This window comes from Mastomys coucha, unplaced genomic scaffold (assembly GCF_008632895.1).
Source record: "Mastomys coucha isolate ucsf_1 unplaced genomic scaffold, UCSF_Mcou_1 pScaffold16, whole genome shotgun sequence".
Classification (NCBI taxonomy): Eukaryota; Metazoa; Chordata; class Mammalia; order Rodentia; family Muridae; genus Mastomys; species Mastomys coucha.
The window spans coordinates 105,600,909-105,617,893 of record NW_022196898.1 but is presented as its reverse complement, the minus strand read 5'-3'; the positions used below and the strand labels follow the sequence as shown (position 1 = coordinate 105,617,893).

Here is a 16,985-nt window from a genome sequence, read left to right as displayed (position 1 = left end):
ATTAGAAAGTACCTAAGCTGTTTTCAAACACATATGATTTTAAGTGGCAGAGTTTAACTGAATACAGCTCTGTGTTTACAAAACCAGTCAGGCTCAGCAGGTTCTCTCTGCCTCTGCTCTCTAGTTTGGCTACTGTGAAAATGATGTTAATTAAGCATCTACATGGTGTCATTTAAATCACACAGTGCTGGAAGTACCTGCTGTTGGCATACCTTACATAACCTGCTTGAGCACTTTCCATTGAGCAGGGCTGATTATTTCCTTATTTGGAATATGGGCTCATTCTGTAAAAAACGTTGAGCCAAACAACATAAAAAAATAATATGATAGGAAATATACCTAAGTTGCTGCTTTTTTTTACATGCTAGTGATGCTCTGAATATACAGCAGAAAGTGGTGAAAGACAAGAGAATTAATATCAAGCATTTGATAGTGGATCTAGGGGTACGAGCTCAGAGGTGCTGTTCTTGCCCAGTCTGCTTAAGGCTTTGTGATAGATCTCATCACCATAAAAAAATAATAATAACGCAATGGACACTAGTCTGTCACAATTTGTTGTTGGGAATGGAACCTATGACCTCACAGGCTAGACCAGCACTCCCACACTTAGCTCCACTCCCAGATCTAACTCTGACATTAGCAGTGAAACAAAAACCAGCCCAACCACAAAGAATCCCCTTAAAATAGTCAATTTTCCAATGATATGGCAAATATAAAATAGAAAACATCATCTTGAGAAGCTGCCTGGTAATTCAAATGTTCATTTGTTAAATATTAGGCATGCATGACAGGAAGGAAGATTCTCTAAAGGCAGAGCGGGTAATAGTCTTCAGACCTATGTGTATGCTTAAGTCAGAAGAGGAATTCTTTTTCTCTTTTATCCTGTGAAATTTTAATCCCAGTAAAAGCCATTATGATGTCAGGTTCTCTAACAAAGGACAGTTTCAGAAATGAAGGTATATAGTTGAGATTTGTAGTAGAAAATTACTTAGTGATTTGTCAGACAGCACAGTATTGTCTATATAGTGTATTTAGTCAGAGTCAGCATGGCACTGACTATATAGTGTATTCAGTTGGAGTCAACATGGGATTGATTATATGGTGAATTCAGCCAGAGTCAATGTGGTATCGATTATATAGCACATTGAGTGCTAAATATAGCACATTTAATGAGAATACTCTGTCAAACGAAGATTCTAAGATTGCGACAGACATGGACCATTCCTTCAACCCCAACATTAAGTGGGTAGAAACAGGGAGTTGAATTGAGTTCAAGGCCAGCCTGACCTAGCCACACTCTTGTCTCAAAACAGAAAAGAAGGATGGAAAGAGAGAAAGAAAAGAAAAGGATAAAGTAATAGAAAAGATAAAACAAAAAAGCAAGGCAATTATGGAATGGGAATTAATTCTAGGAAGCTAATTACTGAAGCACAATAATTATCTGTGATGGACTGCTTCCCAGCATGCCTGGCTATCAGAGCCGGGTCCCATAAAGGATTGCCTTCACAGCTGGAGCTTGCTAGCTGGCTGTGATTTTTAATCTTTCTGTCAAGAGTCATAAGCATTCAAATTTCAAGATGCAAATATATGCGCCCTGGCCCTTTAAGTGTTTCCCCCTTTAAGTAATGTGTTTAAATTAACCAAAAACACATTTCAAATTTCTAATCTGATTTCCCTTTAATGTGTAAAAGGATCTACTGTCCTTACCCTGTGGGGCTTTCTGTCTTCAGTATCAGTAGTAAAGTTTGGAGTTTTGAATAAGAATACAACAGAATTCCTTTACTCTGAGAAGTTCCTATAGACAATCATCTGTAACTCACACATTTAGCAAAGGTTTTTACTAGAAGAAAGTCAAAAACAAGACTCAGACAAAAAGAAAAGAGAATGAAAAATCATGTGTGTTTTACAGTGGATTAATGAGCTATACCTTTAATTTGTGATTGAACTGCAAATATTACTTTTATTAACTCCTGGCATTTTCATGTCTAAATCATGACAAGAGGAAACAAAGCATTTTGAAGTACAGGAGATGTTCATATCGGGTTTAAATTAGGTAGAGTGCCTTATGGAAGTAGGGTAAAGATTACACTGGAATGGTCTTCCATACTTTCAAGTCAGCTCCTGCTAGAAGCCCATTAATTATATATCCTCAGAGTGTAACATTTTTTGAATATCACTTCCACAATTGTTTCCCTATTAACTTTACTAGAACCTAATAAGCATCTCATTTGTTTCTCGTTGTTCATTAACTTGCAATTTCCTCAAAGTTGCACACATTTTATGTGAACGTGATGTTTATTTAAACCACACACACGACCAACTGTGACATTTCAAAAGTTTCCTGACTGAGCATTGGTCCATATTATTGTTTGCACTTATAGTGTATGCATACTTAAATGTCATATGGTAATGCTTCCTATGTATTTATCTTTCAAAACATCATTGAATCTGTGTTCTGCAGTTGACACCACCATTAAAACAGCTTTCCTCTCCTCTGCCTCCCTAACGCACACATACAAAGCAACCACAATCTTGCTAATTATACTCTAGAGTTTTTCTCATCTTTATTTAGTCATAAAAATTACAAATTCAATGACTTTTTGAGTGACTGCCTGAACTATCCAAGGTGAAAGCGGGTATCCAATGCTTGTGGTCACAGAAATAATGTTATTTTGGGCTCTTCTGAGGATGGGGAAACAGTTCTCTGGGACAGAGTTCTTTTACTTCTGACAGCATTCAGCCAGTTTTTCCATTCTCCTCTGTCACTGCCTTGCATGGAAACAGGCATTTCAGTATGTTCTACACCAAGAAAATGCTCAGGGCCAGTAGAATGGCGTAATAGGTAAAGGTGCTTGCGGCCGTTCCTGATGACCCGGAGTTTGATCCCAGGATTCACATGATGGGAAGAGAAAACTGACGGCCACAAGTTTTCCTCTTACTTTCACACATTTGCCACAGCTCCTATGCATCCGCACGGATACACATACACACACACACACACACAAAATAATATAAATAAAAACATAATAAACATTTAGAATGGAAAAATTTAGATGAATAGCCCAATTACTATTTTAAAAATAATTCATAAGGCTGGGAATAATAGCATACACCCATGTACTTGTATCAAATGAAACATGAGTTCAAAACTACTCTGGCTTCACAGCTAGACACTGTCTCAGAGAAGCAAAGTAAATACATAAGGTAACATTTAATAAAACTAAAACAATAGTTACACTTCACAACATCCACAAAAATTGTGCCAAAGTCAAACTGTACAGAAGTGCAATGCTAACTACTATGGTAAGTCCCTGTTTGCCGGTGTAATCCCCAGTGAGATATTTATGTCTCAGTCTAACTATCCCTCTATCCATCTGCCCAGCTACCAATCTCTATCTATTGCCCATTGATCCATCTTGTCTCTATCTACCTCTTCAGGACTACCTAGTGCTTCCTTAACTGAAGCCCTCCCCCCAGCTTCTGTTTACTTCCATGAGCCTCCTAGCTCCATTATCTTAGGTACATAATTTATGGTCTCCAAATCCAGAAGTCCTTCAACCTGACACTTTGAAATATAAAAATATTGAACAATTCTCAGGGGGTTATGAGTTCTTTGCAATTCTAGGTTAAGGCTGCGGATAGAATATGGACACTGGAAAAGGGATTATTAAACTTTGACATTGGGATGTTCTATTATTAGACTGCCATTTTACAACTAACATTTACCTTTTGGGAAAATTGAAAGCAGTAAATATATCACTCCTACTACAGTGGGATACTCATTTTCTTGAGGGTTTGCTGTTTTCCCAGTGACCAAACTAAAATGAGAATAAGAAAAAGTTGCTCATGCTGTGTTCTATTCCCTGGAACCTCACTGGGTATTGTTGTTGTTGTTTTGTTATTTTGTTTTGTTTTTTTTGTTACAACTTAAAGCAAGAAGGTGTTGTTCTTGTTCTTCTTGTTGTTTTAAATCAAAAAGTTTAACTTAGCATACCCCCAACTCTATTCAGCTACTGTCTCCTGCCACTGAAATAACTCATGGCAAACAGTCAGCATTTTCATTAATTGAATGCTATAAAAAATACACAACTGGATAATTCAAAGCAAATTTGTAGCTCTAGGATTCTCTTCCCATTCCCCAAGGTATTCCCTATTGATAGACATACCATGGTTTTAAATTCAGTGTTTCTGAACCTTCTTTACTATGTTACTATCCAATTTTAACTAACTAGGGATAAAATTATACATGCAATAATTTGTATCTAAGTTATAATACTTAGATACAATACTAAGTGTATAGTATTGTTGAGGTACAATGCTGTTTGAAATTTGGAAGAGATGAAGACAGTGAAAAACATTTTAACTCTTAATTGAAATATGAAAAGCATAAAAAAAAAAGTAAATATCCCAGATTAAGTTTTAGTGCACTGAAAATTGGAGACATTGAGTTAGAGAGCTGACTCAGCAGTCAGCAAGCACACAGACCCTCAATACCCATATAAAAATTGGGCATAGCATTACACACCTGTCATCCTACAATGGGAAGCAGAAACAAGTGGATCCTAAGGTTTGCTAACCAACAGTATAGCTGAATTGTTGTGCATTAGGTTCAATGAGAGACCAAGCCTCAGGTAATAAGGTAGAGAGCTATTGAGGAAGATACCTGATATCAACCTCACACACACACACACACACACACACACACACACACACACACACACGCACACACACACATACACGCACACACATAGAACCTTATGGATTCTACTACATACACATTATGAAGCAATCCAGTTAACTGACTCCAAATCCAATCCTTCTCACCCTTTAAGGAAAAAGTTATGTAACTGTCAGTTATTGGATGACAGAGACTTATTCCAAATTTCAATGATTTTATATTTTAATTTAGTCTTAATCCTTCAGAGGCATATGGACCTACCTCTCCCTAAATTAAGAATGAAAATAATTTAAGTAGTACAATTTGCTGTTCAGTATAAAAAAACCCAAGGACCATAAACACTCGTTAGAGTGAAAAATATACATTTTGTGACAGCAGTAGCCAGCTGGGCTCTGAAATTCCAACAGACTAATTACATTTTAAATGAATTTTGATGTCTTGCCTGATGACCCTCAGCTAAAATACTGCAGGCTTTCTCTGTGACTAATGTTACTGAGCTTTATTCCTAAAACATGAATTCACTGAACTGGGTTAAAAACCAATGTATGGATAATGGAAAAGAAACACTAGCATTTACTAATAGATTGTTTTAATTTAAAGAATATATAAATCAACTATTTTTCAGTAAGTCAAAATAAGATGAAATAGTGTCATAAGTGTTCACTTATATTTTGCAAGATTGAAATGTCTAATGTGGAGCTGGAGAGACAGCTCAGTAGTTAAGAGCCTTGCTGCTTTTACAAAGAACCTGAGTTTGGTTCCTAGCATCCATGCCAGGCAGTGAATAACTACCTAGAACACCATTCCCAGGGGTTCAATGCCCTCTTCTGGCCTTCACGTGTTCCCACATACATATGACAAGTATTCACAAAGACACATATACATGCATGAAAATAAAAATCATTTTAAAAAATATACTGGTGAGTTTGTGCCAGTAATAATGTCAACTAAGTGCCACCTTAACTAGGAACCTGTACAAACAAATGGGAGCCTTGAGGCTGGTGCATGGTTCTGCTGCAGAGGGCCTGCCCAGCATGGACCAGGACCTGAGTTCTATCTCGAGCACAGCAAAACCCTGATGGCCAAACCCAGAACAGTGCGCTAAACCTGAACTGCTGTGCTGTGAGTACATCTGACTGATCACACACAAGCAAGGAAATAGAGGGTGTGTGATAACTACTTACCAAGGCCATTTCACTCTGGATCTTATAATCTTGTTGCTGTGCTCCTTGGAGCCCTATAATTACAATGATGCAGAGGGGATATACTATTTGCATTGACTGACCTGTTTCATTCCTGTGTTTTCAGGCAAATGGACACAGTTTTGTGCATATGGAACATGAAAAAGCTGTTTTACTACTGAAGAGCTTCCAGAACACAGTAGACCTAGTTATTCAACGTGAGCTCACTGTCTAAATGTTTTTATAAATAGTGAAGATATGTCAGGCCAGAGCTAATGTTTAAAAATAAATTTATACATAGAAACAAATTTTGCCAGTTGCTGGACCAATGGCAAACATCAGTGCCAGGTGTATAATAGTGTACGTTAGCCTTGACCACCCTGAAAAATGTTACTTATAAACATGGCATTTGCGCGCGGTTCTGTATCAGTTCCAGCGGCAGCCTCTGGCTGTGCATTGGTGCGGTTTTGTTTCTGTTTTTGTTTTTTAATCAAATAAGTTGTCTTCTCAAAGTGGATTTCCTATAATTTCGGAGCACGGAAGCACACACAAGCTCTTTATGAATTCTGCTCTCCATCAGAAATACTGCCTCAAAAATTGTATATAAAGAGTTGTAATCCCCATAAAGTATTTCTAGCACAAGGTATATGTTGGCATATATACAAAAAAGAATATAGAAAAACGATATTTTCGTAAACATCTTGGATTGAGAAAGAAAATATATCTTAAAATAAGACTTTACTATATTGAATTTTTCAATAAAAATTACATGATTACGCCTTATGGAAGCAACTGTACATAAAGTATAAAGTATTTATATTTGGTTCCACAGCCATTTGCTAAATTCCCATAGTAGAGTGAAATGATTCATAAATTATCCATTAATCTCTGGGACCTGAGTAAAAACCAGAGAAGGTAAATCTGTTCAATGCCTTTAGCTAATTAAGAGGATACAAGCAGACTGCAGAGACAAACCACAGGTTGCTGAGGATCACTCTTTTCACCAAACCACAAGCAGTGAGCAATGGGTGGCGGGAAAGGCTTAATGCTCTAATGTTCTGTTTCCTCTGGGTTATGTTGACTATGAACTGTGGCTCCTGTGATTCCTTTACTGTAAATGTGAAACTTATCTGTGTGCCGATTTATTTAGTTTGCTACTCTTAAATCATTTTAAATGAATTTTGGGAATTGAAAACATTTATTATAGAGAAAGACTTGTTAGAACGCTATAGTGGTTTCAAAACTTTGGTATTGAAATATGAAACTTCAGATATAATTTCTCAGAGCTGTGGTCTACTGATATCATTACTCTTAATTCCTGTTTTTTTGTGGACAGCAATAGACAAAATGTTTTTTCTCCAAACCAAAAGTTTTAAGGAACATAAACATGAATTCAATCATATTAGAGAGTGAAAAAAGCCTAGTTAATGTACTTTTACATTCTGTTTCCCTTTGTGAAAATTTAAAATTTGTTTTATAATCCTTTAAAATATTTCTTTTTATATTAGCCATCAATTTGATTAAAATATTAATTTGAAATTTCAGATCAACTTTCCATAATTGGTTGTATAAACTCCCTCATATATTTACATCACTTTTTTATACAATAAATTTATCTCACATAGTAGTGTTTAAATATTCTATAGAATTTTACAATAAAATCACGTGTGGATGTCACCAGAGCTCTGAGGATAATATTTGTAAGTTTGTTTTATGAGGACATTGAAAATACTGTATTTTTGTAGGATCTATTAAAATGAGTGCCACTTATTAGAAGTACAGTGGTCTTTTTGGCATAGAATTTGTCGGAGAAAAATGTTACTTCACTTACCAAGCAGTGCACTAACTCTGGTGTTGATTTATGACAGGGTGACACAATACAGTAATCTTATAGACTTGGACAATTAGCTGCTGATTCTAGATTGACCTTTTTACACGGTAGCAGCCATTATGTGCATTTTAATATATTGAGAGCATCTAATGAGAAATGTTTTTCAAAGCCTAATTTTCTGTGTCAAAAACTAACAGCACATCACTACAGCCAATGTTCTAGGCTCAGCCTTAGTCAAGAGAAGCCAGCCAAGCTCACAGCATAGTATGGTAGCTTGAAAGCAGCCATCGGGCCTACACAGCCTCCTACACGAGAGGCAGGAGGCAGCCAGATGGAGGGCTCCCCAGGAAATTTCTTGTGTCAGAGCATCAAATGTTCCTGAGGCCTTCAGCTGAGAGGATGGAGCTCCCTCCTTGATGGACAGCATTGCCTGAGGCCTTGCTTTGACACTTCCTTCTCTGAGGTCCAGCCATGGAGAAAGGAAGAAGAGGGCTCGCTGGCCTCTTGGGAAACTGTGGATATAGTCAGTGCTACACACTGATAGGTAGATGGTCACACAGAAGGGTATTTTCTGTTTAGATTAGCTCAGTGGAATCATTGATCAATTGTGGTGGGGTGCTTCTCATTGACTTTAAAGGCAATCTAAGCCAGTAATTTGTTGATCTAGAGGTATTGACTTTTTGTTTTGAGTAACTAATTTGCTGCCTGAAACTAAAATCCAGTTCATGTTAACATCAAACATAGAAGTCAAGAAAAAATATGCTGTAAAAAAGAAAGAAAGAAAGAAAGAAAGAAAGAAAGAAAGAAAGAAAGAAACATCTCTAACAAGACAAAGAAGTTGAACTCCCCAGTGGCATCATAAAATTTCTACGTCTAGACAGGTCCTCTATCTTCCTGCCGAGGAAGCTGCTTATAGACATGGATCGATAGGGTAATATGGAGTAGGTTGGAGACATTAGAGGTAGGAATAACCAATACTGACAATTAGTAGCCAACATCTGTGGGGGTTGCAAGATAAATAATCATAAAGGGACAATTTTTAAAACGAGTCATAAGGCAGACAGTATTTTGTCATAAACTATTTAGGTGACTCTTGACTGCCAGGCAACACAGACCCTCAACACACATGTCGTGCTGACTTGAAGCTTATGAATCTGTGCCTGTCCCTTAGAATTGTCTACGCTTTGCCTTGGAATGCTGCCTCCATAGAGAAGACCTCTGCATCAGTGGTGTGGACTAACACTGCCTTGTTTTCAGAGATGAGTGCATGCAAAATACTGCTGCCACTCTCTCTTTAAAAGTGGGATTGAGCTACTTTTTACTGTGTGAGGTAAAGAGAGAGGATAGAGGTTAGAATAATGATAAAGGAGTTTGATTTACATATTCAAATATCAAGAGAAAAGTTTCCAAATTTTCCAAAATATTAGATGGAAATACCCAGAAATGCTTAATTCTTAGTCCCCAAATCTTGGCAACCCACCTACAGATTCCCTAGAACACTAGATCAGCATAAAGTAACAAGTTAGGAAAATAACGAAGTCCAGTCGGCTAAGATGGCTGTTTAGTACATACACCCGGGTTGAAGGGCCAGGGAAAGCCCTGTGGCAGAAATGCTCATCTTTCCACAGCTTAACCAAATGTTCAAATGCCAGTCAGTGATGTAGCCACACTCATCTCATGGGTGCAACTTCTTGACCCAGTTAGGACTTTGGTGAATTTTCTAGATTTAAGACTACTTTCACAGACTTTTTTTCCCTTAGCAATCCTAGGAGAAGCACTCTTTCCTGGATAGGACCATTAGCCTAGCATCCCCTGAAAACATGCTATGTCAATCAAATTGAATGTGGGCTAAGGGAAACTGGGTGTGCTCTGTGGGACACACATAAGCAATGTTACACGAAATATGAATGTTGACTCTTAGGCACATCTGTATGGCTCGATCTTAGTCAACAAGATTCAGTGAGTTTCCCACAACACCCATGTACAAGACTAAGGCAAACACAACTGTGTTTCCAACTCTGGTATGATGCATCTGGAGACATTTCTGCATCTAGCAGGCAACGCTGGTCTCCTCTCAGAGCTGTTGTCTCTCTGTAGACTCATACCCTAATCACCCATGTTGTCCAGTGGAAGTGGATGTTGTTTCCATACCACTGAGACAAGCCTCCAGAGCTCCAGCTGCCAGAAGACCCAGAATATCAACTGGGGGCTTCTGCTTCAGTTTGAGAGCAACTCTCCTAGGGGAGAGTCAGTGCTTACCACATTGCTGACAGCAGCAAACAGCTCATGCACAAAGATGTGTGAGGGTGGCGGTGCCTTAATGAAGCCACCTTTCCACTTCTTTGCTTATTTTCACTGTTGCCTCTCCATTCTCAGTGTTAGGTTTTCGCCATACTGGGAGACTTTCTCTGAGCTGCTTTCATGCATATTGGGGTACCTGGTAGTCTTCCCAACCTTTAACACTGTGAGAAAATTATCCACAAACTCTCTCCTGTGAGGACAGAAGGGCCTACCTTCCAGCCTAAAGCATTCAAGAGTTTTGAAACTATGAGTGGAAAAACCACTTCAAGATTTTACTTTAAATCTTGTGGATTTAAGGAATGTGGGTCCCTTTGCTTCTTCACCCTATGATTGTCTTGATTTTCCTAGGAGCCAATATTTTGGGGAAATAAGGAGATATAGTTTCAACTTTAGTGACATCTTGACTTCCTGGGTTCTGAAGGTGGATTTTGTGATATCACCCTAGGTAGGGAGAAAATTTTTAAAAATGACAGACCTGGACCCAATATGTGCAAGCAGCCAGAAGATCTGGGGAATAGCCCTTTCTTCCAAAATTTCAAAACACAGCCTTGTTTTGGCACAACTTTGTTCATGGCAAAACTATAACAAATTAAATATTGGGAAATTTCAGGCAGCATTTATATAGAAAATTCTAAAATCCTGTGTAGACCTGGCCAAAGCAGAAGCAGTAGGTGAGTCTCCATTAATGAATTTCCAAATTTAGCATAATTTTCCCTCCTTTATTTAAAAAAGGCTCTTGTTTTACCATCTAAGCTAGTACCATTTGTGTATATGAATAGATATGAAAATGGAGTTTAAAAGGGTTGTTCAAATTTCCCTCCCTTTGAAAGTTTGTTCTCTCATTTTGAACAAGTGTATTGTTTATAGTATTGATCCCCACCCCCTATTTTAAAATAAAACAATGAGCATATGGTTGAACAGACAGGCAGGCATCTCTCACCTCGAGAAAAGTATCTCACATAATGTTTTCAAGAGCAAACTCCTTCACAATAGGGTAGCTGATCTCAGAAACATAAAGTATGTTATACAGTCAAGGCATCGAGAGACATGACTTTGTAGACTGCCACAAAACCAAAGTGCAGTGATTATAAATTTTATGACAATTATCTCCTGGACACCCCTATGCATCATGCCTGTTGGGAACACAGCACAGTCTCTCCTCTGCACAGAACATCATAGCTGAGAGGAAAGAGAAGCTGCAGACAGAATGAGGCAGTATGGTGAGTCCTCTGTCTCTGCCTTGACCCCATGCCATGGCTGATGGCATCGATTCTGGATTGGAACAGTACTTCAATTGGAGCTCTTTTATATATTTCTTCCTACTGGGTCCTAGGGCCACTGGGAGGGCATTTCAAACATTTTGGGGGACTTAAAAAGACTTTGACAGACTGATCATGGCTGGACTTAAGATATTTTTGGACAAGGGAAATAGAGCCCAGAATCTCTTGGATTTTGGAGGAAAGGTTGTCATGAAGAAGCTGTCAATCTGGCCTACTGTTCAGCTCCATGCTCTGGCATTAGTAGATGATAAGAGACATGGACACAGGGGAAAGTCCCTCCTGTACTCACTGCATCTAGAACACACTTCCAGTGTCCAATGTTAGGATTAGCCACCCAGAAAGGCAGTAAACATCCCAGTGTACGGGTGTACATCTTTAACCTCAGAACTCAGGAGGCAAAAGCAGGTGACTCTCTATGACCTCAAGGCCAACCTGGTATACATAGTAAGTTCCAGGACAGCCAGAGCCATATAGTGAGACCCTGTCTCTTATTAATTAATTCATCAATCAAAAAAGAAAGGCAATGAACAGGGAACAATATTTTTGCCTACGCATTCCCCTGTGGATTTAAGAACACTGTCATGGCCTGCTGTATGCCATTGGCTTACACATATTCACAAATCAAACTATCTGTTTTTCCTCCAGGAGAGCTGAGGCCTCTGATTATAGTACCAGCTTGTATCTTTTCTTTGCCCTACCCAGGCTAGTGTTCTTTTACTTCTGTGTGTCCCAGTGATTTACTGCCTCTGTAAACACTGGTTCTGCTAGCAGGCCTTCCTCTCCAGCCTACTTTCCAATCAAGGACAGGAAGTACTTACAAGCCTTCTGAAAAGCAACGCCAGAAGAACACACCAATCCCTCAACCCTAGTGCCAGAATCAAAGTAAGTGACATACTTAACAAATATTGACTTAAATGGGTGACTGATACTCAATCTCTGCATCCTTAAATGGTGAACCTTAGATTCACTAGTCTCACTTTTGCTGGGGGTGGAGGCATTCTCTAAGATGACTTTCCCTTCTCCTTGCCATTTCTTCTCAGACTTTCAGAACCTTTATGCTGTTCAGAAGCTAAGATTCATTCCCTTTTCACATGTTCTAAAGATGCCAGCACCACCCAAAACCTTTAACAACAAAACAGTTGTTCAGTTTGAAAACATTTTATTTATATCCTTGTAATTAGTTCAGAACTTTCTTCTGGGGAAAAGCTGTGCGTTTAGCTGTCAGAAATGTCTTACAGACATGAAGGATGAAATGGAACTCACAAAGCTGTGGTTTTAAGTATCTTAGAGACCACCAAGCCCTGGACCCCATCCTGGACAAAGTCCTCAAGCGCCAGTGAGGTGGCTATTGAAGACCGTATGTGGTCAAGGCTGACTTTAGACCCATTTAATGTAAAGATTCATTTGCCTGTATAATATGACTAGGGAGGTTGTTGGCTTAAATTGTTTTTACAATACGAATGTGGAGAGAAGAGAGAAGAATATTGTAAAAGAAAAGAACATGAGAAATTCAGAGGAAAAATGAGGTTACCATAGTCAACAGAGCGCTTTACTGAGATACAACATATCACCTGAATTTTCCAGAAAGGGGCCTGTCTGACCTTTGTGTTACCACCACCCACCAATAAAACTGAGGACGCACCAAATTATTGTTGCTTTTCCACCAAAATTTCCTTCTTTTCGATTTCTGGGTTCAAGCCTGAGATACATGCTATCCTTGCAATCATTTGAACATGCACACAAAACTTTTTTTTTTTTTTTTTTTTGGAGCGTGTAGTTACAAAGATCCACCACTAGGTGGAGAACGTCCTCCTAGATTTGATATAAGAGTCTAGACAAATCTTCCCAGCTGGTTCTTGTAGCCGATGGAGTTGTTAGTAATAGCCCTTTCCACGCTTTTTATTAAAGAGTATAATTATGCTTTAATATTAAATGACGCCAGTGGATTCTGTATCTTTCTGTACTAAAATGCTCTGGTTGAATCAACTTTCCAGAGTGCATCTCTCTCTCTCTCAGTCTTGGACCAGTGTGTGCTGTGATTCCGATCTTTCTAAAATGTTCAGAAAGCAAATTCTCCAGTTTTGTAGCTTTCTTGAGTCTTCCAAATACTTTATGGTGATCTCCCTTATTTTATCCACAATTCCCTTCAGTTGATGTGGCAATATATTTGCTTTAAATCGTCATTATTTACTTTGTAAATTCTCTCTCCAAAAGTTAAGCATCAGGAATCAAGTTTACCTGAATGGCCTCTCTTATGAAATACTAATCAAGGTCCTGCCTGAATGTACACTTCCGGCTGACATCTGGTAGTAACTCCTCTGCAAACTCACTTTTCACTTTATTCATGTGCACAAGTAATTAGCCTATCCTAAATGGAGTTTATTGCATAGAGAATTCTTTTTTTCAAAAGCATTTCGTAAAGTGAGAATTGAGTTTCAAGAAAGGCCTAGAGTAAACCCATCCCCAGCTTCTTTCAATCAGAAGATCCACATATTGCAAGCGCAGACTCTTGGCTGCCTTCGTGGTACACTGTGGTTCTGAGATATTTAGAATTTCAGGGCCTCTGATGGCTGGGTTCTGATGAAGGAAGCCATCTAAGCTAAGGACTTCTTCACTGTAAATTCTGCCTCAGCTTCTCCCTTGCTGATCGCACAAAACAGCTCCCAGTGGAGCTTCAGACTCCCCTCTGCCAACACTTAATCTTGTCCTCTTTCAGCAAAAGTAAACAGAAGACAGAATGTTCTTCCCTGAAGCTTACTAAAACTTTAAATCTGGGTGTTTTTCTCCAAAGGAAGCTGCTTTCTTCTGGCCACCAGGTCACCAGCTCCTATAGTGAGCTCTGAGCAGATTCTAGTCAGCCTCTTTAAAGGGCTGGGACTAATCGCTGTGACCTCAATCAAGCCTGCTGGTTTTATGATACCAGGAAGGCTCAACAGGTGAACTTCTGCTCCTTTTGGGAGGCTAAGCATCCCTCAGCCAGCTTGAACTTGAGCAGTGTTACCTGCCAGCAAGCACAACAGTGCCAACCACTGGTCTCTTCTTTTGGAAAACATTTGACTTTTAATTTGCTTTCTTCTCTATTACATCATTATCCTCCTTTCAGACTTTCATGAACTCTTTTAAAAATTGGTTGTAGAACTAAACAAGAGAATGAGAACTGGGAAGACCCTTGGAACAGTGCTAAGAAGCTGCCCGGATGCTCTTCTGTGCCCCACAGTACTGCCCAATCTTCCTTGTGGCTCTGGTACTGTACTGCCACTCAGATTTTGGTACAAATCATTGAAGTATTTTTTGCTTGTTTTTTATTGGTCTACATAGTAATCTTAGTGTTCTATTCCTGGAATACTCTCTCAATTAGCACATTCCCCCTTGTCCTGAGATCACCATACTCTTCCAGATTAAGGCTCATTACTTTTGCTTCCTAGACTGCCAACTCTGATACAAAGCAAACACCCTTTTCTGCTCTGCAGTATGAAGGACTCAGGGCTGTGTTTTTAGCTGTTCAGAATGTTAGAGTTACCCATGTTGGTTAGTGGAGTTAGCCTTCAGTGTAGAAAGAGAAGACTGCAAGAAAAACTGGCACTAACTTAAGGGGCCTCTGACACCTTCCCCAACCCTGTCCCAGTTTGTCACATTCTATGATAGATGAGTGATCGTGATCAGCAAAACTTTTGTGTGTATGTGTGTGTGTGTGTGTGTGTGTGTGTGTGTGTGTGTGTGTATTTATGAAAGCAGAATTCAGTATGTGGGAAAATCATCAGGCAGCTGGCAGGTCCCAGCTTCTCCCAAACTGTATGTAACCTGTTCCCAGTCATCCATCTTGACAAGTGTTCCTCATGTTTTAAAGTAGCTGGTAAACACATTTGCGCAGCCTTACTGTGGGAACATTCAACTTGGCAATAAGTATTTTGCACTTGATAGGCTATCAAAGATTCCTTTTGACCAAGAGAGACTCCAGCAAGCACCAGGGCGCTTTATACAGTTGCAGATGCTGTTGCCCAAACTGCACATGTCTGTGCCTACCTCCCAACACAAGTTAGATGTGGGAACCAACCCCCCACCAACTACACACACACACACACACACACACACACACACACACACACACACACACAAACACACACCTGTCCTTTTTGGTAATAGTACTCCTTTTTTTTTCATTTCCACACATCTCTACAAAATCTGGGCGTCTGGAACTAGAGCCCTGTGTCATCATAAATAGCTCAAAAATAAGAAAGCATGACTTTGGCTTTCTTTTTATTTTAATAAATACTCCAACATGTTCACCTATACTAATGTATAGACTTTATTTATTTATTTATTTATTTATCTTTTTATCTATTTATTTATTATTAGAGTGCTTCTAGACCTGTAGTTTGAATATATATGGTTCAGAAACTGTTGTCTCTACCTAGGAGTTTGTGCCTGTGGAGCATGTAGATGCCTCACCCCTGAGTTATACCCCAACCCATACAGAAGTGCTGAAGAGACTGTTTCCAGAGTTCTAACCTGTGGTATTAATATTTTTTTTTTTCAAAAAAAAACTAGTAATGATTTTTTTAAGCCTTTCCTTTTCTGGTTGCCCTTGCAATTAAATTAAATAAAAAGAGGCATATACTCAAAGTTTTACTGTGGGAACAGTTAAACCTACAACTAAGTCCCAACCTTTCCTGTCAAGAAACAGTCAAGTGGGGAGACATGCTTAAGTCTAACAAACTGCTGTCTTCGAGAGATATGAGAGAAGATCCTAGCAGTCTCCCTCACTCTCACACAGCAGCAAAGGATTCCTTTCAGCTTTACTGATTCACACTGTGGATATAGAACATTCGAGAAGGCCAGCTCTTGCTTCTCATCTGTGTTTATTGTCCAGAAAGGACAAGTCTCTGGAGACAGAGGAGGCAGTATCATGTAGGATGAGTCATATTAGGACTGGCTTGCCATTCCTTTTGGTTTAGTCATTCAGGGAGGCTGCCCTCAAGGAACAAAGCCAGAGAGAATGTAGAAATAGGGCTTCTCAAGGCTGGAAAGCCAAAGCCTATTATTGCTCCAACCTATGTCCTTGAGGTACTGTGTTTGTACAGAAAATAAGACCCTGAGAGACCAACAAGAAATGCTACTTAAACTGCACCTAAGATAATAAAATTGGATGAAAATTTAACAAGAAAGAAAGCAGATTTCCTGGAACTAGGTTTCCTATAAACACCTTGTTGATACCTCGTAAACAGCTGAGATTATTAGTATTTGGTCCTAGTGACTATTTCAGCTGCCTTATCTACATTAGCTGCTAGGAAGTGATAACTCCCCAGGTTTCCATATAAAATATCTCCTGCTATTGTATTTCATGGCAAGGAGAACAGGGATTTTTGTTTGTTTTTTACTTCCTTGAGGTTAAAACTAGAGCCCCACCCCCATCCCAGATTAGTCTAGATTTGTGGCAGGAGTAATAAATTAGGATGCATTCAGGTACGACTGCACAGCTACCCTTGATGGTGAAGAGCTAGAGTGACTTAGTGGATCTGTGTATTAAATTAGAAAATATTTAGCAGAAATGTAGCATAGCTGAATTTGAAAATGAGATTGTGCACTTGGGAGGCAGAAGCAAGTGGATATTAGAGTTCAAGGTCAACGTGTTCTACAGAGTAAGTTCCAGGATAGCCAGGGCTATACAGAGGAACTCTGTCTCTAGAACTCCAAGAAAATAAAAAATAAAAAAT

The 16,985-nt window shown here is 39.0% G+C and overlaps 1 protein-coding gene across 11 annotated transcripts in view; it reads left to right on the top strand.

The window, feature by feature from the left end:
* The window catches only part of Lrrc7 (leucine rich repeat containing 7), a 483,929-nt gene extending 470,263 nt beyond the window's left edge, over positions 1 to 13,666 (top strand). For all 11 annotated transcript variants that reach the window (XM_031375980.1, XM_031375979.1, XM_031375984.1 and 8 more), the window contains one exon: positions 5,987 to 13,666. In XM_031375980.1, coding sequence (XP_031231840.1) covers positions 5,987 to 6,094 — 108 coding nt within the window. In that variant the 3' untranslated portion in view covers positions 6,095 to 13,666. The remainder of the gene's footprint in view (positions 1 to 5,986) is intronic.
* Positions 13,667 to 16,985: the final 3,319 nt, after the last annotated feature.